The sequence below is a fragment of the Schistocerca piceifrons genome, chromosome 1 (assembly GCF_021461385.2).
Source record: "Schistocerca piceifrons isolate TAMUIC-IGC-003096 chromosome 1, iqSchPice1.1, whole genome shotgun sequence".
Lineage (NCBI taxonomy): Eukaryota > Metazoa > Arthropoda > Insecta > Orthoptera > Acrididae > Schistocerca > Schistocerca piceifrons.
In genome coordinates, this window is record NC_060138.1 from 1254202008 (window position 1) to 1254228651 (window position 26644).

At 48.3% G+C, this 26644-nt stretch overlaps 1 protein-coding gene, 1 non-coding gene and 8 pseudogenes across 2 annotated transcripts; all 10 read right to left on the reverse strand.

The window, feature by feature from the left end:
* Positions 1–759: 759 nt before the first annotated feature.
* LOC124780298 (predicted GPI-anchored protein 58) lies at positions 760–7122 on the reverse strand. Its single transcript, XM_047253770.1, has 2 exons — positions 6882–7122; positions 760–860 (listed from the first exon to the last, which is right to left on the reverse strand). Exons 1-2 carry the CDS (start codon positions 7120–7122, stop codon positions 760–762), a joined length of 342 nt encoding a protein of 113 aa, XP_047109726.1.
* LOC124724874 lies at positions 909–1025 on the reverse strand. Its single transcript, XR_007006642.1, has one exon. It is a non-coding gene; the product is annotated as a 5S ribosomal RNA (ribosomal RNA).
* Positions 7123–8613: 1491 nt separating the features above from the next.
* LOC124725236 lies at positions 8614–8731 on the reverse strand (annotated as a pseudogene).
* Positions 8732–11103: 2372 nt separating this feature from the next.
* Positions 11104–11223, reverse strand: LOC124725247 (annotated as a pseudogene).
* Positions 11224–13612: 2389 nt separating this feature from the next.
* On the reverse strand, positions 13613–13732 carry LOC124725369 (annotated as a pseudogene).
* A 2390-nt stretch (positions 13733–16122) lies between these two features.
* LOC124725491 lies at positions 16123–16242 on the reverse strand (annotated as a pseudogene).
* A 2390-nt stretch (positions 16243–18632) lies between these two features.
* Positions 18633–18752, reverse strand: LOC124725613 (annotated as a pseudogene).
* Positions 18753–21142: 2390 nt separating this feature from the next.
* LOC124725735 lies at positions 21143–21262 on the reverse strand (annotated as a pseudogene).
* A 2392-nt stretch (positions 21263–23654) lies between these two features.
* On the reverse strand, positions 23655–23774 carry LOC124725856 (annotated as a pseudogene).
* Positions 23775–26164: 2390 nt separating this feature from the next.
* LOC124725979 lies at positions 26165–26284 on the reverse strand (annotated as a pseudogene).
* Positions 26285–26644: the final 360 nt, after the last annotated feature.

Here is a 26644-nt window from a genome sequence, read left to right on the forward strand (position 1 = left end):
TTGTTTTAGCTCCCTCTACCATTTTCTTCCTGTGTTGTCCATGTTTTACTGCTGACGCCCTGCTTCATCCCACGCTTCGGTGTGGGTGAGCACATTTTTTCAATGATTGTTCCCCGTGTTTTATGTTCCATTTTATGTCAATGTTCTGAGGTTTTTTTTTTTTTTTTTTTTTTTTTTTTTTTTTTTTTTTTTTTCTTGACACCCGTCTCACTGTGATACTGCACGGGCGCTGAAGACCTTGCTGTCGTGCGCCCCCAAAACCCCTCTACTACTACTACTACTACTACTTTATACCGGTGCCCAGTACCCCAGAAGTCTCTCGTTACAGAGAGAACCTCACCGTACAGCTTGAAGTAGCGTGCAACTTCCTCATTTGGCACCTCGAAGGGGAGGTTATACACCTTTATGTTCCTCACGCCGTGTCCGGCGTACGTTATTTTTACATCGCTGACGCGGCCATCTCTGTGTTTAAATTTTCTTACACCACCGCTTACGTTTACAAGCGTCTCGCATCTGACGTCCGTTTTCAACTTCAGAAAGAGGCTAAGCAGCGTGAAATAAAGCTGCAACCCCTCTAATTCGTCCTCCTGAATTTTAAGTTCGTGAAACATCCACTCCTCTATATCGAAAGAGGACGGCCGTTCGTGTTCACGATCAAACGCGCACTGAATCGTCGTACTTGAGCGATTAAACGTTGTCATTTTTTTTTCGTAGAGCACTCACCAAATCGTTGAAACACGATCGCCTACGGCGAAACGGCTACGGCAGGCGCGGCGCGGGAGCCGGCAGGCGGCGGGCGCGGGCGCGGCGCGGTAGGATGTCGGGCGGGGACGGCTCGGCGGCCGGTGATCCTCGACTACCTGGGACGCACAATAGCGAGCGGCACACGTGTTGCCAGGCGGGCAGCCAGCCAAGCACCCGGTGTTCCCAGGCGGTCACCCATCCAAGTACTAACCGGGCCCGATGTTGCTTAACTTCGGTGATCGGACGAGAACCGGTGTATTCAACATGGTATGGCCGTTGGCGTCCTTATACTGTAGCCGCGCCACACAAGAAGCATTCGCCTCTTCTCCCAACACACGCAATCGCCGCTTTCCGTGGCACATTTGACGCACAGCAAGTAGGCGAGACACGCGACACAGCTGCTCGATGCACCGCCTGTCATTCGTTTGGTGCGTGCGGCCTCCGACACTCGCGGGCGACGCATCTTTAGGGCGTGCGCGCGGCCGGGCGCCGGGTGGCTGCGCGGGCTGTGGCAGTGTCCTGCTGGACCGACGGAAGCTTTCTCACCTGCCTGACACGCGCCGCGCTTCCAGATACTTGCGTAATTTGCGCGGTGCATTCTCGCCTGGCCCCCCCTTCCGTCCCGACTTGTCCCGACTTTGCTCGACTGCCGCTCGGGTCGCGGTCCATTTGACAGCACAAGCACGAGAAACATCTGCGAGACGCCGTGGGCGGCCGTTCGCAGCTAATAGAGCAGCTCTGTGCCGGGGAAATGTGCGAAAACTAGGACAGAAGACACAGGCGCTTCGCCAAAGCATCCATCTCTTCTAGCGACGAAAGATAAATTTCTGTTTACAAATTTGCAGTTGTGCACCGCTACAAAACAATAAGCCCTGACGTATTTCAGGACGTTTCTGTCCTTTCATACTGTTTTGTTACTTACAGAGACACTTTGGAAACCTTCCTTGGCACTCTCTTCTTCAAACTGAGTTCCTTATTATCGTATCTTATGTTTATTACAACAGTTTTAAATCATTGTGGAAACATGTTTGTGACATCGGAAAGGTAGCATGAAAAGAGGGCTCGCAGGGGCAGCGACAAAAAAGCAAAAAATGAAGTCAGCCAGAACTCCCAGGCTGTCACCGATCTGAGTACTAACGTCGTTGCTTATCTTCGGTGATCGGTCCAGAACAGTTGTTTTTTTTTTTTTAATTTAATTATTTTGTTAGTTTTTGGAATTTAGCACTGCTACAAAACAGTAGGCTCTGAGTCATTTCAAGAACACATGTGTCGATTCGTAGTGTTTCGTTACTTTCAAGGAGTTCCTAGCACTCCTCCTTCGCGCATTCTTGCTCAAACTGAGTTCATTACTGTAATTTCGTATCTTACGTTTAATACAGTAGTTTAAAATGCCTGTGGAACCATCTTTGTCACACCTGAACGTCAGTATGAAAAGAGGCGTGGCAGGTGTAGCGACGTAAAAAGGAAAAAATGAGATAGAGCCAACAGCACCTTTTTTTTTTTTTTTGTTTTCTTTTGTTTCTTTTTTTTTTTTTTTTTTTTTTTTTTTTTTTTTTTTTTTTTTTTTTTTTTTTTTAAAAACGATAACGGGCCTCCCATCTCCCCTTATAGCCCGGCCTTTTCGCTCTCCACAAAAACGCCATCCCTCGGCGAGCTTCTCCAGCTAAAAAGGTGCCGTTGACTTCTGCAAGGGACGCGGGGGAAGGCCCCCCAATGTGCCTTCATCGGCGAGGTGTGCCGGCGTGGGTATGTGCTGTGTGCTTCGAGGACAAGGAACAGAAAAGAACGTGCATCCTCCAATACAAAAAAAGAAATGCAAGGGAAGCCGCCGCCCAGACTTCAGTACAAATAGGAGAAACAAAATTGGCCTCTGGACGCCGGTGCAGCTTGCCGGGACAGTGATCCACAGCAACGACAACCTGCCAAAGCAACAGGCAGGTGGCATCCGCCAAAAAACTGAATCCACCGGAAGAGAAATGAAAGTAAATTAAAGTCCGAAGAAAATATGTCCCCACTAACGGTCGACGGATGGTACATGGAGAAGAAAACAACCGTCGACGCACAGCAATAGGAAAAAGTCCCACATTCAGACACACACCGACCGTGATAAATGATCACCGCGACACGGCCCCCTCAGCCGCCGCGAGAAAAGAACAAATAACAAGAAAGAAATAAAGGAGGAACAGAAAGTAAAGCAAACAGAAAAGAACTTTTGACGGACAAAACACCGTTCACATAACTGTAGGTCATGTGTACGTTTTCGTTAATGTACGGCCGATTAGAAACACAACTTTACCATGCCATAAAATCATTATCCAAGAGAGGAAGTCCGTTGGTAAGCAAGGGTTCGTCATAACACGCCAAGAGGAATATTGGCAGTAGTATCAGACAGAAAAGGTAAAAATGTCAAGATCGGGTATGTAGTCGTATCAGGTAAGTGACAATTTAGTGAATGCATGGGCCAGGGCAACATGCAAAAAATTGGCGAAAGTCGAGGAATAAGCCGGTCGACCAAGGGTCAGACGATGTTCCGCCCACAGGTAAGACAGAAAGTCGACGGCAGTAGTCAATTTCAGGGTGAAAATACAAAAAACCGTGTGTCCCAAAATCCAAAGAGTTGCATTCCGTTTGGTGGCCGGATAAGCCGCACACTGAGGCACGATGGCGTCCAAAGCTGTCACCTGGCGCCTGTCCACTCTGTTGATTAGACGCACCATGTCACACGCAATATCCCAGACATCACGGAATTTCCGACAGTCGAATCGGTGTTCGATGGTGTCCTCCTCAGGACACGCATCACAGACTCCCGAAGAAATCAGATCGATTGAGTGCAGCTTAGCATTAGTCGGAAATGTGCGGTTGACCACTTTATACCATGTTCCGTGAACATGGGGCGGAATAACGGCGGCGGCAAGGTTCCGCCACACCATCCTCCAGTCGTGCTGAGGTAGCCGATACTCCCATTTATTCCTACTTGGCGATCCCTGAAGAGCGCGCACAACGTCACCGACATTGCACGCACGGACATCACCGAGCACCAGGTAACTGTTATACACATAATACCGGCGGACAAAGTTCAACGTGTACGGAATATGACTGACCGAGACCGGAGCAACCACCGATGGTGGGCGATAGGCATGGAATAAAGCAGCCGTCGGACTGCACGGCCCCTTGTCAAGCACCACGGTAGTCCGCTTCACGAAGAGTGCCGCACATTTGTTGCGAAAATCAACGAAACCCAGCCCCCCCTCCGTCAGACTCAAGGTGCAGGTGGCCAGGGAGACTTTAAAGATGTCACCCTTCCACAGCAACCAATAGACCGCCTGTTGAATGGCCCGTTCCAGTTGTTTCGGCACAGGTAGGACTTGTGCTAGATACCACGCTTTGGCCAAAATCTGCGTGTTGATAAGGGCCACTCGTTGACGGAGCGCCAAGTTCCTAGAGGCATACAGTTTCGCAACGGCCCTGACCTTATACAGCGTGGACCGCCAATTAAGAGCTTCCATACGCTGCGTATTGTCGGTCAGAATGACACCAAGGACAGTCTGCCGTTGCTTGACACAAAACCAGTCGCCGCGAACAGTACGCAGGCGAGGTGTAAGGGGGAGTAAAACAGTTTTCCGAGGATTAACGATAGCCCCCGTTGCCCTCTCAAATCGCTGCAGAACACCATGTAACCTGTCAATGTCCTCTGGCTGATCGAGGAACACGCCGAGGTCGTCGGCATACGCTCTACAGATCAGCTGATCGTCACCTATGCGTATGCCCCGGCATTCCTGGGCGATACAGCGGAGGAGCGGATCCAACGCCAAAGCGAAGAGTGACATAGACAAGGGGCAGCCCTGGCGAACTGATCGGCTAATAGGTATAACACGACTGGGAGTTCCGTTTATTACAACCCGTGACGTGGCATTCCTTAAAATATTGTGCACCATCGTCGTCAGTTTAGAACCAAATCCGAAACCGACCAAGACCCGCCGCAGATAGGTGTGACTAATCCGATCGAAAGCGTTTTTGAAGTCGACCAGCATTATCGCAGCCGTCCGGAGCCTGTGACTTTTAACATATCCGATACAATCCCGGTACGCCAGAACAGCATCGAATATGTTACGGTCCCTGACAGCGCAAGTCTGATGTTCACTCACCACCTTTGGCATAACGTTCGTCAACCTGTGCGTGATACACCGCGCTATAATTTTATAGTCGGCGTTCAGCAAGGTTATAGGACGGACATTGTCGAGATTTGGTGTTGCGGCCGATTTCGGAACGAGAGCAATGCGCCCTTCTGAAAATTCCGCAGGAATAGCAACGCCGTTATGGATCTCATTCATAATGGCAATTAAAACATCACTGAAAAGACTGAAAAATTTCAAGTAAAATTCGGCAGGAATTCCGTCCAGTCCAGGGGACCGGCCCCTAGGACTCCGTTTCACAGCTGTAGTTAGGTCATCAAGGGTAAAAGGTTCATTTAAAATGGCTCTATCTTGTCGTGTTAACACACGTGGGACCCTCTGCAAAAAATCGCGCAGCGCCCCGGCGTTGACGTCCACCTCTCGGAAAAGCGTCGCAAAATGCTCGTGAACTTCCCGCTCAATGGCCGCACCATCGGAAGTGGACGTGCCATCTCGCTGGATCCATTTACGGATTGCCAACCGCTCGCGCCGCCGGCGCTCCCTGCTCAGGTGGTAGAGAGAGAGCGGTTCCCCTTCCACGTCACCCACCGGTTGGCTCCGCGCGATAGCTCCAACACCCTTCCGACGAAGATCATCGAGGAGCTTGGCTTTGAACTGATTAAAAACCGGAAGCAACTCAGGTGACGTTGCGACGCGCTGAGCGATATCCTTTAAACAGTCCTGGTAAAAACGTGCCGTCGACCGACGCCAATGCGCCGCATCGCGGCTAAAATCGATTAAAAAACGCCGAATAGCCGGCTTGGCGACCGCCACCCACCACCCGATAGTACTGCCGTCATCGCCTTTACCACGCAAGAGCTTGCGCCACAACGCAGTAAATTGAGACGTGAGACTGGCATCGTCCAAAAGGCTACAGTTAAATTTCCAAATATTGCTGCGCCGAGTAGGGCGCGCACGCGGCAGGAGAAGTTGACACATGTAACCGCAATGGTCAGAAAAAATAACCGGCAACACGTCCGCCTTCCGGACGTGAGCGGCGAGCGGCGAAGACACATAGATCCTGTCTAATCGACTGTGACCGGTGGCGTAAAAGTGGGTGAAATGCGTCTCGTCCGGATGCAGCACACGCCACGTGTCGCGGAGCCGAAAGCTGTCAACCAACGTACGCAATTCCTGGCACCAGTTAGGACGCGGCTCCTGATCACGACCATCAATCACAGCATTAAAATCACCACCGATCACTAAGTCAGTATGATTACGATGGAGAAGTGGACAGAGATCCTGACCATAAAATTTATTCCGCGCTGGCTTGTCACCGGCATGAGCGTATACATTAACAAAGGCGAAACCATTGACGGTACATGCTATAGCGCGGCCATTTGGCAATATTTCAATATTGCTAACATCAAATTCAGGACGAATTAAGATAGCAGTACCAGTCTGTTCGTCGGACATGATATTATCAACGACAGTAAAATCAGAAGAGTCAAGTAAAAACAACAGAGCCTGACGCGTAACTTCCTGTAAAAATGCCACATGACAGCGGGAGTCATGTAAAAAAGTGTGCAAAGCCGACAACTTGTGCGGATTACTCAACTTGTTAACATTGAGAGTTAAAACATTCCACGAACAACGCTCAGGCTCCATACACAATTAAAATATACAAGCACAAAAAAACTCCTCAGTTAAAAACAGACAGCAGACATTGGACGGAATTTCAGCCACCAAAAGGAGTAAAATGACCTCCAAAACGACGGGAGGAATTCCCGGCAACTGGAGGAGGGAACAACAGAGAATAACATTGAGAAATAAGATATGCCACGAACAATGCTCAGGCCCCAGACACAAGTAAAATACACATGCACAAAAGGCTCCTTATGGTAAAAACAGACAGCAACATGGACGGAATTCCGGCCACCAAGGAAGGGTAAAAGGTTCTCTAAAAGACGGGAGTAGTTCCCGTCAACTGGATTAGGGGACAACAAAGAATCCACTAAGTCTCACCGCCTTCCACATCCGCCGCCCACTCAGTGGGGTACACGGGAGTGGGGGCGGGCGCGGTCCCAGAATCTGTGCCACCGGAAGCTACCGACAAAGGAGCAGCAACGGGCATCTCCACGTCGGGAGAAGAAGCCGGCACCCGCTCGGGGGCAGAAGGACAGACACGACGCTGGTGGGTGTCTTCAGCCTTCCGTTTTGTCGGCAATTGCGGCGGCGCTACAGCCAAAGCCGTATCGGCCGGCATTGCCGAATCGTCACCAGTAGGCGGCTGACTTAAAACGGTTCGTAAATGTCGAACAGCGACATCACGCTTCTGATCGGCCACGGTGAGGTCGTCAGGCGGCGGATGGCGAGAAGCGGCACGCTGTTGGGGTCGCGATTGCTGTGTCGGACGCCCGGAGCCGGAAGCCGGAGACGGCCGCCGCTCACGGTCTAGGTCCCGACGCGCGGCACGCTGTTGTGAGTCTTGCCGACCAACTCGCGACTGCCGGGAACCGGCGGGCGAACGGTCAACTGGAGACGGACTGCGGTCGGGTCGGGTAAACCCCCTGTCAGAGGAAGGCGACCGACCGACACTACGAGCACGTTGCCTGCTAGAACTGCGAGACGGAAATTCATCACGCCGCGGTTTCGGAGCCGCAAAAAATTCCTGCGACTCCACGGCAGCAGAGCTAACAGTAGCACTGGCAGCCACGTCAACCGAGGCAGTCAACGTATCAGAAAATTCCGGTACCGTAACAGGCTGGGAACCAGGTTCCGACACGACAGCAGTCGCCGACGCGGGCGTGCGGTCGGACACAGACGCAAGTGAAACAAGTGGTAAAGACAAATTTTCGTCAGCCTGCACGGTAGCCGTAGCAGGCGCGGAAACAGCAGACACAGAAGCAAGGTCACAATCGGGAGTGGACACATCCATGGCAACCGCGGCGTCAGCTAGGTTAGCATCGGCCACGCGGCGCGCGGGTGCGGGGGGGGCTGTACCTAAGACCGTAGCAGCGACAGAGGCAAAGCTGGCCCCGCGCAAACCGTCGTCAATCGGTAATTGAGCAGGCCGTTTACGTTTAGGACAATCTTGCCGGTAATGACCAACGCCACTACAAAATGAACAAGTTTGAGGCTGTCCACTATAAGTCACAAACGCACGGTGGCCGTTGACCAAAATAAATGACGGAATGTGCTGTCTGACAACCATTTTCACACTCCTCACACCGTTTTCGACTTGAAACAAATAGGCGGAGGACCACTTTTCCTTAATCACCGACAAAACGGTACCGTACGGCCGCAAATAACGTGAAATGGTATCATTACGTATTTCAAAGGGCAAGTTAAAGATGCGAATTTGCCTAACGCCGAAGCCAGCGTGCGACACAGTCACATTACTAATTTTACCGTCAAGATGCCGAAATTTACGCACACCGTCATTGACACACACAACAGTATCACACATGTCAGGAGATCTCAATTTTAAAAACACTGAATTAAGGAACGTATCAAATTGTATGCCAAGAACATCATGCCGTAACATCAAGTCCTCTAATATCCAACGGTGAATCTCAAAGGCCGAAGGTTTATCAACTGAACGATCAAATTCACATTGGACGTTATTCTGCCTTTCCTCACTATCATCGTAAATCATTTCCATTACTTACAGTCAGGTAGAAATACAGCCACAAGGCAGAAGAAGCAGACGACACGCGAGGCGCCGCCGGCCCAGTCGCACGAGGTAAACACTGCTCGCTCGGCACCGAGGTGTTGCCAGGCGGGCAGCCAGCCAAGTACTAACCGGGCCCGATGTTGCTTAACTTCGGTGATCGGACGAGAACCGGTGTATTCAACATGGTATGGCCGTTGGCGTTCTTATACTGTAGCCGCGCCACAGAAGAAGCATTCGCCTCTTCTCCCAACACACGCAATCGCCGCTTTCCGTGGCACATTTGACGCACAGCAAGTAGGCGAGACACGCGACACAGCTGCTCGATGCACCGCCTGTCATTCGTTTGGTGCGTGCGGCCTCCGACACTCGCGGGCGACGCATCTTTAGGGCGTGCGCGCGGCCGGGCGCCGGGTGGCTGCGCGGGCTGTGGCAGTGTCCTGCTGGACCGACGGAAGCTTTCTCACCTGCCTGACACGCGCCGCGCTTCCAGATACTTGCGTAATTTGCGCGGTGCATTCTCGCCTGGCCCCCCTTCCGTCCCGACTTGTCCCGACTTTGCTCGACTGCCGCTCGCTGCCGCTCGGGTCGCGGTCCATTTGACGGCACAAGCACGAGAAACATCTGCGAGACGCCGTGGGCGGCCGTTCGCAGCTAATAGAGCAGCTCTGTGCCGGGGAAATGTGCGAAAACTAGGACAGAAGACACAGGCGCTTCGCCAAAGCATCCATCTCTTCTAGCGGCGAAAGATAAATTTCTGTTTACAAATTTGCAGTTGTGCACCGCTACAAAACAATAAGCCCTGACGTATTTCAGGACGTTTCTGTCCTTTCATACTGTTTTGTTACTTACAGAGACACTTTGGAAACCTTCCTTGGCACTCTCTTCTTCAAACTGAGTTCCTTATTATCGTATCTTATGTTTATTACAACAGTTTTAAATCATTGTGGAAACATGTTTGTGACATCGGAAAGGTAGCATGAAAAGAGGGCTCGCAGGGGCAGCGACAAAAAAGCAAAAAATGAAGTCAGCCAGAACTCCCAGGCTGTCACCGATCTGAGTACTAACGTCGTTGCTTATCTTCGGTGATCGGTCCAGAACAGTTGTTTTTTTTTTTTTAATTTAATTATTTTGTTAGTTTTTGGAATTTAGCACTGCTACAAAACAGTAGGCTCTGAGTCATTTCAAGAACACATGTGTCGATTCGTAGTGTTTCGTTACTTTCAAGGAGTTCCTAGCACTCCTCCTTCGCGCATTCTTGCTCAAACTGAGTTCATTACTGTAATTTCGTATCTTACGTTTAATACAGTAGTTTAAAATGCCTGTGGAACCATCTTTGTCACACCTGAACGTCAGTATGAAAAGAGGCGTGGCAGGTGTAGCGACGTAAAAAGGAAAAAATGAGATAGAGCCAACAGCACCTTTTTTTTTTTTTTAAACGTAATAAACTTTTATTTACAAAATAACAGATACAGTCATGAGATTCCAAGGTATTTTCAATTTCAATTTCTTTTAGTTATCGAGTCTTTTTCTTTTCTTTTCTGACATGTAACTTTGTTGCTATTGTCTGTTTCGTTATATTTGTGCATTTGCAGGTTGATTTACACTGTTGCACTGATTTGTAAGTCAGTGGAGCAAAAATATTTCATTTTTTTCCTGTTCATTTTGCATTTTTGTTAATTTTATGGGTTTAATTCAGATACTTTTACGTTCTAGACTTAGGTAGAGTTTTTAGTGTGGTGCCATTATGTGGCATGTAACTATTATTAGAGTTGTCTTACTGGCTAATGCTTACATCTAGGAGGCAAAGGACAGTGACAAATATTTATGAATGAACATTATATATTTATATAGCGAAGGTGTCCACGAGATTGTGGCTGAGTGGAAGAGAGCGAGAGCGGGATAGGGAGAGAGACAGAGAGACAGAGAGACATAGTGAGAGAGAGAGAGAGATAGAGAGCGAGAGATAGAGAGAGAGAAAGAGAGAGAGAGAAATCTAGTGAGAGGGCGATATAGAACACATTTGAGACATAATTAATGAAAAACTCTATAGGTGGACAAATATATTCTACGTAAGCTTAACATGGTTAGATAGAAATTGCAGAGAGTTGTTTCTTTTGTTAGTCTACTCACATAGTCATCTTCGGCGTAGCGGGTGATGTTTCGCACATTTTTATGAACGCTACCTGGATATGCGCTATGTGTGTAGCCGTAGCACTCATCTAATAATATATACACTTTTTTTCCGTTGCGGACACTGTGATTGCACTGCACAAATTTTGCACCGCACGCACTTTTAACACACAACACTTTGGGGGTGTTGGAGGGTCTGCATCGGCGACGACGAAGGCGTGGAGGACTAGGGGCGGGCGTGGTGTGGCGGCGGCGGCGGCGGCGGCAGAGACGACGGAGGCGGTCGCGGCGTGTGGGGACGGAGGGCGTTCTTGAAGGCGGCGTCCAGCGCTATCTGTAGGTAGTTCTGGAACGTCTGCCTGTAGTTGTTTTTCCGCTTGGCTCGCTTGTGTTCCTCCCAGAGATCGGTGAGGAACTGCACTCCGTCCGTTTGTTTTTTCGCGATTATGGCGTGCCGGTGTTCCCAGGCGGTCACCCATCCAAGTACTAACCGGGCCCGATGTTGCTTAACTTCGGTGATCGGACGAGAACCGGTGTATTCAACATGGTATGGCCGTTGGCGTCCTTATACTGTAGCCGCGCCACACAAGAAGCATTCGCCTCTTCTCCCAACACACGCAATCGCCGCTTTCCGTGGCACATTTGACGCACAGCAAGTAGGCGAGACACGCGACACAGCTGCTCGATGCACCGCCTGTCATCAGCTGCTCGATGCACCGCCTGTCATTCGTTTGGTGCGTGCGGCCTCCGACACTCGCGGGCGACGCATCTTTAGGGCGTGCGCGCGGCCGGGCGCCGGGTGGCTGCGCGGGCTGTGGCAGTGTCCTGCTGGACCGACGGAAGCTTTCTCACCTGCCTGACACGCGCCGCGCTTCCAGATACTTGCGTAATTTGCGCGGTGCATTCTCGCCTGGCCCCCCCTTCCGTCCCGACTTTGCTCGACTGCCGCTCGCTGCCGCTCGGGTCGCGGTCCATTTGACGGCACAAGCACGAGAAACATCTGCGAGACGCCGTGGGCGGCCGTTCGCAGCTAATAGAGCAGCTCTGTGCCGGGGAAATGTGCGAAAACTAGGACAGAAGACACAGGCGCTTCGCCAAAGCATCCATCTCTTCTAGCGGCGAAAGATAAATTTCTGTTTACAAATTTGCAGTTGTGCACCGCTACAAAACAATAAGCCCTGACGTATTTCAGGACGTTTCTGTCCTTTCATACTGTTTTGTTACTTACAGAGACACTTTGGAAACCTTCCTTGGCACTCTCTTCTTCAAACTGAGTTCCTTATTATCGTATCTTATGTTTATTACAACAGTTTTAAATCATTGTGGAAACATGTTTGTGACATCGGAAAGGTAGCATGAAAAGAGGGCTCGCAGGGGCAGCGACAAAAAAGCAAAAAATGAAGTCAGCCAGAACTCCCAGGCTGTCACCGATCTGAGTACTAACGTCGTTGCTTATCTTCGGTGATCGGTCCAGAACAGTTGTTTTTTTTTTTTTAATTTAATTATTTTGTTAGTTTTTGGAATTTAGCACTGCTACAAAACAGTAGGCTCTGAGTCATTTCAAGAACACATGTGTCGATTCGTAGTGTTTCGTTACTTTCAAGGAGTTCCTAGCACTCCTCCTTCGCGCATTCTTGCTCAAACTGAGTTCATTACTGTAATTTCGTATCTTACGTTTAATACAGTAGTTTAAAATGCCTGTGGAACCATCTTTGTCACACCTGAACGTCAGTATGAAAAGAGGCGTGGCAGGTGTAGCGACGTAAAAAGGAAAAAATGAGATAGAGCCAACAGCACCTTTTTTTTTTTTTTAAACGTAATAAACTTTTATTTACAAAATAACAGATACAGTCATGAGATTCCAAGGTATTTTCAATTTCAATTTCTTTTAGTTATCGAGTCTTTTTCTTTTCTTTTCTGACATGTAACTTTGTTGCTATTGTCTGTTTCGTTATATTTGTGCATTTGCAGGTTGATTTACACTGTTGCACTGATTTGTAAGTCAGTGGAGCAAAAATATTTCATTTTTTTCCTGTTCATTTTGCATTTTTGTTAATTTTATGGGTTTAATTCAGATACTTTTACGTTCTAGACTTAGGTAGAGTTTTTAGTGTGGTGCCATTATGTGGCATGTAACTATTATTAGAGTTGTCTTACTGGCTAATGCTTACATCTAGGAGGCAAAGGACAGTGACAAATATTTATGAATGAACATTATATATTTATATAGCGAAGGTGTCCACGAGATTGTGGCTGAGTGGAAGAGAGCGAGAGCGGGATAGGGAGAGAGACAGAGAGACAGAGAGACATAGTGAGAGAGAGAGAGAGATAGAGAGCGAGAGATAGAGAGAGAGAAAGAGAGAGAGAGAAATCTAGTGAGAGGGCGATATAGAACACATTTGAGACATAATTAATGAAAAACTCTATAGGTGGACAAATATATTCTACGTAAGCTTAACATGGTTAGATAGAAATTGCAGAGAGTTGTTTCTTTTGTTAGTCTACTCACATAGTCATCTTCGGCGTAGCGGGTGATGTTTCGCACATTTTTATGAACGCTACCTGGATATGCGCTATGTGTGTAGCCGTAGCACTCATCTAATAATATATACACTTTTTTTCCGTTGCGGACACTGTGATTGCACTGCACAAATTTTGCACCGCACGCACTTTTAACACACAACACTTTGGGGGTGTTGGAGGGTCTGCATCGGCGACGACGAAGGCGTGGAGGACTAGGGGCGGGCGTGGTGTGGCGGCGGCGGCGGCGGCGGCAGAGACGACGGAGGCGGTCGCGGCGTGTGGGGACGGAGGGCGTTCTTGAAGGCGGCGTCCAGCGCTATCTGTAGGTAGTTCTGGAACGTCTGCCTGTAGTTGTTTTTCCGCTTGGCTCGCTTGTGTTCCTCCCAGAGATCGGTGAGGAACTGCACTCCGTCCGTTTGTTTTTTCGCGATTATGGCGTGCCGGTGTTCCCAGGCGGTCACCCATCCAAGTACTAACCGGGCCCGATGTTGCTTAACTTCGGTGATCGGACGAGAACCGGTGTATTCAACATGGTATGGCCGTTGGCGTCCTTATACTGTAGCCGCGCCACACAAGAAGCATTCGCCTCTTCTCCCAACACACGCAATCGCCGCTTTCCGTGGCACATTTGACGCACAGCAAGTAGGCGAGACACGCGACACAGCTGCTCGATGCACCGCCTGTCATCAGCTGCTCGATGCACCGCCTGTCATTCGTTTGGTGCGTGCGGCCTCCGACACTCGCGGGCGACGCATCTTTAGGGCGTGCGCGCGGCCGGGCGCCGGGTGGCTGCGCGGGCTGTGGCAGTGTCCTGCTGGACCGACGGAAGCTTTCTCACCTGCCTGACACGCGCCGCGCTTCCAGATACTTGCGTAATTTGCGCGGTGCATTCTCGCCTGGCCCCCCCTTCCGTCCCGACTTTGCTCGACTGCCGCTCGCTGCCGCTCGGGTCGCGGTCCATTTGACGGCACAAGCACGAGAAACATCTGCGAGACGCCGTGGGCGGCCGTTCGCAGCTAATAGAGCAGCTCTGTGCCGGGGAAATGTGCGAAAACTAGGACAGAAGACACAGGCGCTTCGCCAAAGCATCCATCTCTTCTAGCGGCGAAAGATAAATTTCTGTTTACAAATTTGCAGTTGTGCACCGCTACAAAACAATAAGCCCTGACGTATTTCAGGACGTTTCTGTCCTTTCATACTGTTTTGTTACTTACAGAGACACTTTGGAAACCTTCCTTGGCACTCTCTTCTTCAAACTGAGTTCCTTATTATCGTATCTTATGTTTATTACAACAGTTTTAAATCATTGTGGAAACATGTTTGTGACATCGGAAAGGTAGCATGAAAAGAGGGCTCGCAGGGGCAGCGACAAAAAAGCAAAAAATGAAGTCAGCCAGAACTCCCAGGCTGTCACCGATCTGAGTACTAACGTCGTTGCTTATCTTCGGTGATCGGTCCAGAACAGTTGTGTTTTTTTTTTTTAATTTAATTATTTTGTTAGTTTTTGGAATTTAGCACTGCTACAAAACAGTAGGCTCTGAGTCATTTCAAGAACACATGTGTCGATTCGTAGTGTTTCGTTACTTTCAAGGAGTTCCTAGCACTCCTCCTTCGCGCATTCTTGCTCAAACTGAGTTCATTACTGTAATTTCGTATCTTACGTTTAATACAGTAGTTTAAAATGCCTGTGGAACCATCTTTGTCACACCTGAACGTCAGTATGAAAAGAGGCGTGGCAGGTGTAGCGACGTAAAAAGGAAAAAATGAGATAGAGCCAACAGCACCTTTTTTTTTTTTTTAAACGTAATAAACTTTTATTTACAAAATAACAGATACAGTCATGAGATTCCAAGGTATTTTCAATTTCAATTTCTTTTAGTTATCGAGTCTTTTTCTTTTCTTTTCTGACATGTAACTTTGTTGCTATTGTCTGTTTCGTTATATTTGTGCATTTGCAGGTTGATTTACACTGTTGCACTGATTTGTAAGTCAGTGGAGCAAAAATATTTCATTTTTTTCCTGTTCATTTTGCATTTTTGTTAATTTTATGGGTTTAATTCAGATACTTTTACGTTCTAGACTTAGGTAGAGTTTTTAGTGTGGTGCCATTATGTGGCATGTAACTATTATTAGAGTTGTCTTACTGGCTAATGCTTACATCTAGGAGGCAAAGGACAGTGACAAATATTTATGAATGAACATTATATATTTATATAGCGAAGGTGTCCACGAGATTGTGGCTGAGTGGAAGAGAGCGAGAGCGGGATAGGGAGAGAGACAGAGAGACAGAGAGACATAGTGAGAGAGAGAGAGAGATAGAGAGCGAGAGATAGAGAGAGAGAAAGAGAGAGAGAGAAATCTAGTGAGAGGGCGATATAGAACACATTTGAGACATAATTAATGAAAAACTCTATAGGTGGACAAATATATTCTACGTAAGCTTAACATGGTTAGATAGAAATTGCAGAGAGTTGTTTCTTTTGTTAGTCTACTCACATAGTCATCTTCGGCGTAGCGGGTGATGTTTCGCACATTTTTATGAACGCTACCTGGATATGCGCTATGTGTGTAGCCGTAGCACTCATCTAATAATATATACACTTTTTTTCCGTTGCGGACACTGTGATTGCACTGCACAAATTTTGCACCGCACGCACTTTTAACACACAACACTTTGGGGGTGTTGGAGGGTCTGCATCGGCGACGACGAAGGCGTGGAGGACTAGGGGCGGGCGTGGTGTGGCGGCGGCGGCGGCGGCGGCAGAGACGACGGAGGCGGTCGCGGCGTGTGGGGACGGAGGGCGTTCTTGAAGGCGGCGTCCAGCGCTATCTGTAGGTAGTTCTGGAACGTCTGCCTGTAGTTGTTTTTCCGCTTGGCTCGCTTGTGTTCCTCCCAGAGATCGGTGAGGAACTGCACTCCGTCCGTTTGTTTTTTCGCGATTATGGCGTGCCGGTGTTCCCAGGCGGTCACCCATCCAAGTACTAACCGGGCCCGATGTTGCTTAACTTCGGTGATCGGACGAGAACCGGTGTATTCAACATGGTATGGCCGTTGGCGTCCTTATACTGTAGCCGCGCCACACAAGAAGCATTCGCCTCTTCTCCCAACACACGCAATCGCCGCTTTCCGTGGCACATTTGACGCACAGCAAGTAGGCGAGACACGCGACACAGCTGCTCGATGCACCGCCTGTCATCAGCTGCTCGATGCACCGCCTGTCATTCGTTTGGTGCGTGCGGCCTCCGACACTCGCGGGCGACGCATCTTTAGGGCGTGCGCGCGGCCGGGCGCCGGGTGGCTGCGCGGGCTGTGGCAGTGTCCTGCTGGACCGACGGAAGCTTTCTCACCTGCCTGACACGCGCCGCGCTTCCAGATACTTGCGTAATTTGCGCGGTGCATTCTCGCCTGGCCCCCCCTTCCGTCCCGACTTTGCTCGACTGCCGCTCGCTGCCGCTCGGGTCGCGGTCCATTTGACGGCACAAGCACGAGAAACATCTGCGAGACGCCGTGGGCGGCCGTTCGCAGCTAATAGAGCAGCTCTGTGCCGGGGAAATGTGCGAAAACTAGGACAGAAGACACAGGCGCTTCGCCAAAGCATCCATCTCTTCTAGCGGCGAAAGATAAATTTCTGTTTACAAATTTGCAGTTGTGCACCGCTACAAAACAATAAGCCCTGACGTATTTCAGGACGTTTCTGTCCTTTCATACTGTTTTGTTACTTACAGAGACACTTTGGAAACCTTCCTTGGCACTCTCTTCTTCAAACTGAGTTCCTTATTATCGTATCTTATGTTTATTACAACAGTTTTAAATCATTGTGGAAACATGTTTGTGACATCGGAAAGGTAGCATGAAAAGAGGGCTCGCAGGGGCAGCGACAAAAAAGCAAAAAATGAAGTCAGCCAGAACTCCCAGGCTGTCACCGATCTGAGTACTAACGTCGTTGCTTATCTTCGGTGATCGGTCCAGAACAGTTGTGTTTTTTTTTTTTAATTTAATTATTTTGTTAGTTTTTGGAATTTAGCACTGCTACAAAACAGTAGGCTCTGAGTCATTTCAAGAACACATGTGTCGATTCGTAGTGTTTCGTTACTTTCAAGGAGTTCCTAGCACTCCTCCTTCGCGCATTCTTGCTCAAACTGAGTTCATTACTGTAATTTCGTATCTTACGTTTAATACAGTAGTTTAAAATGCCTGTGGAACCATCTTTGTCACACCTGAACGTCAGTATGAAAAGAGGCGTGGCAGGTGTAGCGACGTAAAAAGGAAAAAATGAGATAGAGCCAACAGCACCTTTTTTTTTTTTTTAAACGTAATAAACTTTTATTTACAAAATAACAGATACAGTCATGAGATTCCAAGGTATTTTCAATTTCAATTTCTTTTAGTTATCGAGTCTTTTTCTTTTCTTTTCTGACATGTAACTTTGTTGCTATTGTCTGTTTCGTTATATTTGTGCATTTGCAGGTTGATTTACACTGTTGCACTGATTTGTAAGTCAGTGGAGCAAAAATATTTCATTTTTTTCCTGTTCATTTTGCATTTTTGTTAATTTTATGGGTTTAATTCAGATACTTTTACGTTCTAGACTTAGGTAGAGTTTTTAGTGTGGTGCCATTATGTGGCATGTAACTATTATTAGAGTTGTCTTACTGGCTAATGCTTACATCTAGGAGGCAAAGGACAGTGACAAATATTTATGAATGAACATTATATATTTATATAGCGAAGGTGTCCACGAGATTGTGGCTGAGTGGAAGAGAGCGAGAGCGGGATAGGGAGAGAGACAGAGAGACAGAGAGACATAGTGAGAGAGAGAGAGAGATAGAGAGCGAGAGATAGAGAGAGAGAAAGAGAGAGAGAGAAATCTAGTGAGAGGGCGATATAGAACACATTTGAGACATAATTAATGAAAAACTCTATAGGTGGACAAATATATTCTACGTAAGCTTAACATGGTTAGATAGAAATTGCAGAGAGTTGTTTCTTTTGTTAGTCTACTCACATAGTCATCTTCGGCGTAGCGGGTGATGTTTCGCACATTTTTATGAACGCTACCTGGATATGCGCTATGTGTGTAGCCGTAGCACTCATCTAATAATATATACACTTTTTTTCCGTTGCGGACACTGTGATTGCACTGCACAAATTTTGCACCGCACGCACTTTTAACACACAACACTTTGGGGGTGTTGGAGGGTCTGCATCGGCGACGACGAAGGCGTGGAGGACTAGGGGCGGGCGTGGTGTGGCGGCGGCGGCGGCGGCGGCAGAGACGACGGAGGCGGTCGCGGCGTGTGGGGACGGAGGGCGTTCTTGAAGGCGGCGTCCAGCGCTATCTGTAGGTAGTTCTGGAACGTCTGCCTGTAGTTGTTTTTCCGCTTGGCTCGCTTGTGTTCCTCCCAGAGATCGGTGAGGAACTGCACTCCGTCCGTTTGTTTTTTCGCGATTATGGCGTGCCGGTGTTCCCAGGCGGTCACCCATCCAAGTACTAACCGGGCCCGATGTTGCTTAACTTCGGTGATCGGACGAGAACCGGTGTATTCAACATGGTATGGCCGTTGGCGTCCTTATACTGTAGCCGCGCCACACAAGAAGCATTCGCCTCTTCTCCCAACACACGCAATCGCCGCTTTCCGTGGCACATTTGACGCACAGCAAGTAGGCGAGACACGCGACACAGCTGCTCGATGCACCGCCTGTCATCAGCTGCTCGATGCACCGCCTGTCATTCGTTTGGTGCGTGCGGCCTCCGACACTCGCGGGCGACGCATCTTTAGGGCGTGCGCGCGGCCGGGCGCCGGGTGGCTGCGCGGGCTGTGGCAGTGTCCTGCTGGACCGACGGAAGCTTTCTCACCTGCCTGACACGCGCCGCGCTTCCAGATACTTGCGTAATTTGCGCGGTGCATTCTCGCCTGGCCCCCCCTTCCGTCCCGACTTTGCTCGACTGCCGCTCGCTGCCGCTCGGGTCGCGGTCCATTTGACGGCACAAGCACGAGAAACATCTGCGAGACGCCGTGGGCGGCCGTTCGCAGCTAATAGAGCAGCTCTGTGCCGGGGAAATGTGCGAAAACTAGGACAGAAGACACAGGCGCTTCGCCAAAGCATCCATCTCTTCTAGCGGCGAAAGATAAATTTCTGTTTACAAATTTGCAGTTGTGCACCGCTACAAAACAATAAGCCCTGACGTATTTCAGGACGTTTCTGTCCTTTCATACTGTTTTGTTACTTACAGAGACACTTTGGAAACCTTCCTTGGCACTCTCTTCTTCAAACTGAGTTCCTTATTATCGTATCTTATGTTTATTACAACAGTTTTAAATCATTGTGGAAACATGTTTGTGACATCGGAAAGGTAGCATGAAAAGAGGGCTCGCAGGGGCAGCGACAAAAAAGCAAAAAATGAAGTCAGCCAGAACTCCCAGGCTGTCACCGATCTGAGTACTAACGTCGTTGCTTATCTTCGGTGATCGGTCCAGAACAGTTGTGTTTTTTTTTTTTAATTTAATTATTTTGTTAGTTTTTGGAATTTAGCACTGCTACAAAACAGTAGGCTCTGAGTCATTTCAAGAACACATGTGTCGATTCGTAGTGTTTCGTTACTTTCAAGGAGTTCCTAGCACTCCTCCTTCGCGCATTCTTGCTCAAACTGAGTTCATTACTGTAATTTCGTATCTTACGTTTAATACAGTAGTTTAAAATGCCTGTGGAACCATCTTTGTCACACCTGAACGTCAGTATGAAAAGAGGCGTGGCAGGTGTAGCGACGTAAAAAGGAAAAAATGAGATAGAGCCAACAGCACCTTTTTTTTTTTTTTAAACGTAATAAACTTTTATTTACAAAATAACAGATACAGTCATGAGATTCCAAGGTATTTTCAATTTCAATTTCTTTTAGTTATCGAGTCTTTTTCTTTTCTTTTCTGACATGTAACTTTGTTGCTATTGTCTGTTTCGTTATATTTGTGCATTTGCAGGTTGATTTACACTGTTGCACTGATTTGTAAGTCAGTGGAGCAAAAATATTTCATTTTTTTCCTGTTCATTTTGCATTTTTGTTAATTTTATGGGTTTAATTCAGATACTTTTACGTTCTAGACTTAGGTAGAGTTTTTAGTGTGGTGCCATTATGTGGCATGTAACTATTATTAGAGTTGTCTTACTGGCTAATGCTTACATCTAGGAGGCAAAGGACAGTGACAAATATTTATGAATGAACATTATATATTTATATAGCGAAGGTGTCCACGAGATTGTGGCTGAGTGGAAGAGAGCGAGAGCGGGATAGGGAGAGAGACAGAGAGACAGAGAGACATAGTGAGAGAGAGAGAGAGATAGAGAGCGAGAGATAGAGAGAGAGAAAGAGAGAGAGAGAAATCTAGTGAGAGGGCGATATAGAACACATTTGAGACATAATTAATGAAAAACTCTATAGGTGGACAAATATATTCTACGTAAGCTTAACATGGTTAGATAGAAATTGCAGAGAGTTGTTTCTTTTGTTAGTCTACTCACATAGTCATCTTCGGCGTAGCGGGTGATGTTTCGCACATTTTTATGAACGCTACCTGGATATGCGCTATGTGTGTAGCCGTAGCACTCATCTAATAATATATACACTTTTTTTCCGTTGCGGACACTGTGATTGCACTGCACAAATTTTGCACCGCACGCACTTTTAACACACAACACTTTGGGGGTGTTGGAGGGTCTGCATCGGCGACGACGAAGGCGTGGAGGACTAGGGGCGGGCGTGGTGTGGCGGCGGCGGCGGCGGCGGCAGAGACGACGGAGGCGGTCGCGGCGTGTGGGGACGGAGGGCGTTCTTGAAGGCGGCGTCCAGCGCTATCTGTAGGTAGTTCTGGAACGTCTGCCTGTAGTTGTTTTTCCGCTTGGCTCGCTTGTGTTCCTCCCAGAGATCGGTGAGGAACTGCACTCCGTCCGTTTGTTTTTTCGCGATTATGGCGTGCCGGTGTTCCCAGGCGGTCACCCATCCAAGTACTAACCGGGCCCGATGTTGCTTAACTTCGGTGATCGGACGAGAACCGGTGTATTCAACATGGTATGGCCGTTGGCGTCCTTATACTGTAGCCGCGCCACACAAGAAGCATTCGCCTCTTCTCCCAACACACGCAATCGCCGCTTTCCGTGGCACATTTGACGCACAGCAAGTAGGCGAGACACGCGACACAGCTGCTCGATGCACCGCCTGTCATCAGCTGCTCGATGCACCGCCTGTCATTCGTTTGGTGCGTGCGGCCTCCGACACTCGCGGGCGACGCATCTTTAGGGCGTGCGCGCGGCCGGGCGCCGGGTGGCTGCGCGGGCTGTGGCAGTGTCCTGCTGGACCGACGGAAGCTTTCTCACCTGCCTGACACGCGCCGCGCTTCCAGATACTTGCGTAATTTGCGCGGTGCATTCTCGCCTGGCCCCCCCTTCCGTCCCGACTTTGCTCGACTGCCGCTCGCTGCCGCTCGGGTCGCGGTCCATTTGACGGCACAAGCACGAGAAACATCTGCGAGACGCCGTGGGCGGCCGTTCGCAGCTAATAGAGCAGCTCTGTGCCGGGGAAATGTGCGAAAACTAGGACAGAAGACACAGGCGCTTCGCCAAAGCATCCATCTCTTCTAGCGGCGAAAGATAAATTTCTGTTTACAAATTTGCAGTTGTGCACCGCTACAAAACAATAAGCCCTGACGTATTTCAGGACGTTTCTGTCCTTTCATACTGTTTTGTTACTTACAGAGACACTTTGGAAACCTTCCTTGGCACTCTCTTCTTCAAACTGAGTTCCTTATTATCGTATCTTATGTTTATTACAACAGTTTTAAATCATTGTGGAAACATGTTTGTGACATCGGAAAGGTAGCATGAAAAGAGGGCTCGCAGGGGCAGCGACAAAAAAGCAAAAAATGAAGTCAGCCAGAACTCCCAGGCTGTCACCGATCTGAGTACTAACGTCGTTGCTTATCTTCGGTGATCGGTCCAGAACAGTTGTGTTTTTTTTTTTTTTAATTTAATTATTTTGTTAGTTTTTGGAATTTAGCACTGCTACAAAACAGTAGGCTCTGAGTCATTTCAAGAACACATGTGTCGATTCGTAGTGTTTCGTTACTTTCAAGGAGTTCCTAGCACTCCTCCTTCGCGCATTCTTGCTCAAACTGAGTTCATTACTGTAATTTCGTATCTTACGTTTAATACAGTAGTTTAAAATGCCTGTGGAACCATCTTTGTCACACCTGAACGTCAGTATGAAAAGAGGCGTGGCAGGTGTAGCGACGTAAAAAGGAAAAAATGAGATAGAGCCAACAGCACCTTTTTTTTTTTTTTAAACGTAATAAACTTTTATTTACAAAATAACAGATACAGTCATGAGATTCCAAGGTATTTTCAATTTCAATTTCTTTTAGTTATCGAGTCTTTTTCTTTTCTTTTCTGACATGTAACTTTGTTGCTATTGTCTGTTTCGTTATATTTGTGCATTTGCAGGTTGATTTACACTGTTGCACTGATTTGTAAGTCAGTGGAGCAAAAATATTTCATTTTTTTCCTGTTCATTTTGCATTTTTGTTAATTTTATGGGTTTAATTCAGATACTTTTACGTTCTAGACTTAGGTAGAGTTTTTAGTGTGGTGCCATTATGTGGCATGTAACTATTATTAGAGTTGTCTTACTGGCTAATGCTTACATCTAGGAGGCAAAGGACAGTGACAAATATTTATGAATGAACATTATATATTTATATAGCGAAGGTGTCCACGAGATTGTGGCTGAGTGGAAGAGAGCGAGAGCGGGATAGGGAGAGAGACAGAGAGACAGAGAGACATAGTGAGAGAGAGAGAGAGATAGAGAGCGAGAGATAGAGAGAGAGAAAGAGAGAGAGAGAAATCTAGTGAGAGGGCGATATAGAACACATTTGAGACATAATTAATGAAAAACTCTATAGGTGGACAAATATATTCTACGTAAGCTTAACATGGTTAGATAGAAATTGCAGAGAGTTGTTTCTTTTGTTAGTCTACTCACATAGTCATCTTCGGCGTAGCGGGTGATGTTTCGCACATTTTTATGAACGCTACCTGGATATGCGCTATGTGTGTAGCCGTAGCACTCATCTAATAATATATACACTTTTTTTCCGTTGCGGACACTGTGATTGCACTGCACAAATTTTGCACCGCACGCACTTTTAACACACAACACTTTGGGGGTGTTGGAGGGTCTGCATCGGCGACGACGAAGGCGTGGAGGACTAGGGGCGGGCGTGGTGTGGCGGCGGCGGCGGCGGCGGCAGAGACGACGGAGGCGGTCGCGGCGTGTGGGGACGGAGGGCGTTCTTGAAGGCGGCGTCCAGCGCTATCTGTAGGTAGTTCTGGAACGTCTGCCTGTAGTTGTTTTTCCGCTTGGCTCGCTTGTGTTCCTCCCAGAGATCGGTGAGGAACTGCACTCCGTCCGTTTGTTTTTTCGCGATTATGGCGTGCCGGTGTTCCCAGGCGGTCACCCATCCAAGTACTAACCGGGCCCGATGTTGCTTAACTTCGGTGATCGGACGAGAACCGGTGTATTCAACATGGTATGGCCGTTGGCGTCCTTATACTGTAGCCGCGCCACACAAGAAGCATTCGCCTCTTCTCCCAACACACGCAATCGCCGCTTTCCGTGGCACATTTGACGCACAGCAAGTAGGCGAGACACGCGACACAGCTGCTCGATGCACCGCCTGTCATCAGCTGCTCGATGCACCGCCTGTCATTCGTTTGGTGCGTGCGGCCTCCGACACTCGCGGGCGACGCATCTTTAGGGCGTGCGCGCGGCCGGGCGCCGGGTGGCTGCGCGGGCTGTGGCAGTGTCCTGCTGGACCGACGGAAGCTTTCTCACCTGCCTGACACGCGCCGCGCTTCCAGATACTTGCGTAATTTGCGCGGTGCATTCTCGCCTGGCCCCCCCTTCCGTCCCGACTTTGCTCGACTGCCGCTCGCTGCCGCTCGGGTCGCGGTCCATTTGACGGCACAAGCACGAGAAACATCTGCGAGACGCCGTGGGCGGCCGTTCGCAGCTAATAGAGCAGCTCTGTGCCGGGGAAATGTGCGAAAACTAGGACAGAAGACACAGGCGCTTCGCCAAAGCATCCATCTCTTCTAGCGGCGAAAGATAAATTTCTGTTTACAAATTTGCAGTTGTGCACCGCTACAAAACAATAAGCCCTGACGTATTTCAGGACGTTTCTGTCCTTTCATACTGTTTTGTTACTTACAGAGACACTTTGGAAACCTTCCTTGGCACTCTCTTCTTCAAACTGAGTTCCTTATTATCGTATCTTATGTTTATTACAACAGTTTTAAATCATTGTGGAAACATGTTTGTGACATCGGAAAGGTAGCATGAAAAGAGGGCTCGCAGGGGCAGCGACAAAAAAGCAAAAAATGAAGTCAGCCAGAACTCCCAGGCTGTCACCGATCTGAGTACTAACGTCGTTGCTTATCTTCGGTGATCGGTCCAGAACAGTTGTGTTTTTTTTTTTTAATTTAATTATTTTGTTAGTTTTTGGAATTTAGCACTGCTACAAAACAGTAGGCTCTGAGTCATTTCAAGAACACATGTGTCGATTCGTAGTGTTTCGTTACTTTCAAGGAGTTCCTAGCACTCCTCCTTCGCGCATTCTTGCTCAAACTGAGTTCATTACTGTAATTTCGTATCTTACGTTTAATACAGTAGTTTAAAATGCCTGTGGAACCATCTTTGTCACACCTGAACGTCAGTATGAAAAGAGGCGTGGCAGGTGTAGCGACGTAAAAAGGAAAAAATGAGATAGAGCCAACAGCACCTTTTTTTTTTTTTTAAACGTAATAAACTTTTATTTACAAAATAACAGATACAGTCATGAGATTCCAAGGTATTTTCAATTTCAATTTCTTTTAGTTATCGAGTCTTTTTCTTTTCTTTTCTGACATGTAACTTTGTTGCTATTGTCTGTTTCGTTATATTTGTGCATTTGCAGGTTGATTTACACTGTTGCACTGATTTGTAAGTCAGTGGAGCAAAAATATTTCATTTTTTTCCTGTTCATTTTGCATTTTTGTTAATTTTATGGGTTTAATTCAGATACTTTTACGTTCTAGACTTAGGTAGAGTTTTTAGTGTGGTGCCATTATGTGGCATGTAACTATTATTAGAGTTGTCTTACTGGCTAATGCTTACATCTAGGAGGCAAAGGACAGTGACAAATATTTATGAATGAACATTATATATTTATATAGCGAAGGTGTCCACGAGATTGTGGCTGAGTGGAAGAGAGCGAGAGCGGGATAGGGAGAGAGACAGAGAGACAGAGAGACATAGTGAGAGAGAGAGAGAGATAGAGAGCGAGAGATAGAGAGAGAGAAAGAGAGAGAGAGAAATCTAGTGAGAGGGCGATATAGAACACATTTGAGACATAATTAATGAAAAACTCTATAGGTGGACAAATATATTCTACGTAAGCTTAACATGGTTAGATAGAAATTGCAGAGAGTTGTTTCTTTTGTTAGTCTACTCACATAGTCATCTTCGGCGTAGCGGGTGATGTTTCGCACATTTTTATGAACGCTACCTGGATATGCGCTATGTGTGTAGCCGTAGCACTCATCTAATAATATATACACTTTTTTTCCGTTGCGGACACTGTGATTGCACTGCACAAATTTTGCACCGCACGCACTTTTAACACACAACACTTTGGGGGTGTTGGAGGGTCTGCATCGGCGACGACGAAGGCGTGGAGGACTAGGGGCGGGCGTGGTGTGGCGGCGGCGGCGGCGGCGGCAGAGACGACGGAGGCGGTCGCGGCGTGTGGGGACGGAGGGCGTTCTTGAAGGCGGCGTCCAGCGCTATCTGTAGGTAGTTCTGGAACGTCTGCCTGTAGTTGTTTTTCCGCTTGGCTCGCTTGTGTTCCTCCCAGAGATCGGTGAGGAACTGCACTCCGTCCGTTTGTTTTTTCGCGATTATGGCGTGCCGGTGTTCCCAGGCGGTCACCCATCCAAGTACTAACCGGGCCCGATGTTGCTTAACTTCGGTGATCGGACGAGAACCGGTGTATTCAACATGGTATGGCCGTTGGCGTCCTTATACTGTAGCCGCGCCACACAAGAAGCATTCGCCTCTTCTCCCAACACACGCAATCGCCGCTTTCCGTGGCACATTTGACGCACAGCAAGTAGGCGAGACACGCGACACAGCTGCTCGATGCACCGCCTGTCATCAGCTGCTCGATGCACCGCCTGTCATTCGTTTGGTGCGTGCGGCCTCCGACACTCGCGGGCGACGCATCTTTAGGGCGTGCGCGCGGCCGGGCGCCGGGTGGCTGCGCGGGCTGTGGCAGTGTCCTGCTGGACCGACGGAAGCTTTCTCACCTGCCTGACACGCGCCGCGCTTCCAGATACTTGCGTAATTTGCGCGGTGCATTCTCGCCTGGCCCCCCC

Excerpts from the sequence above, each read along its gene's own strand:
- LOC124780298 (XM_047253770.1), bottom strand. The coding sequence starts at position 7,122 with ATGCCGGCCGATACGGCTTTGGCTGTAGCGCCGCCGCAATTGCCGACA. Across the intron at positions 861-6,881 it reads GGCGGCGGATGTGGAAGGCG|GTAGTCGAGGATCACCGGCC; the intron begins GTGAGACTTAGT and ends TGTGCGTCCCAG.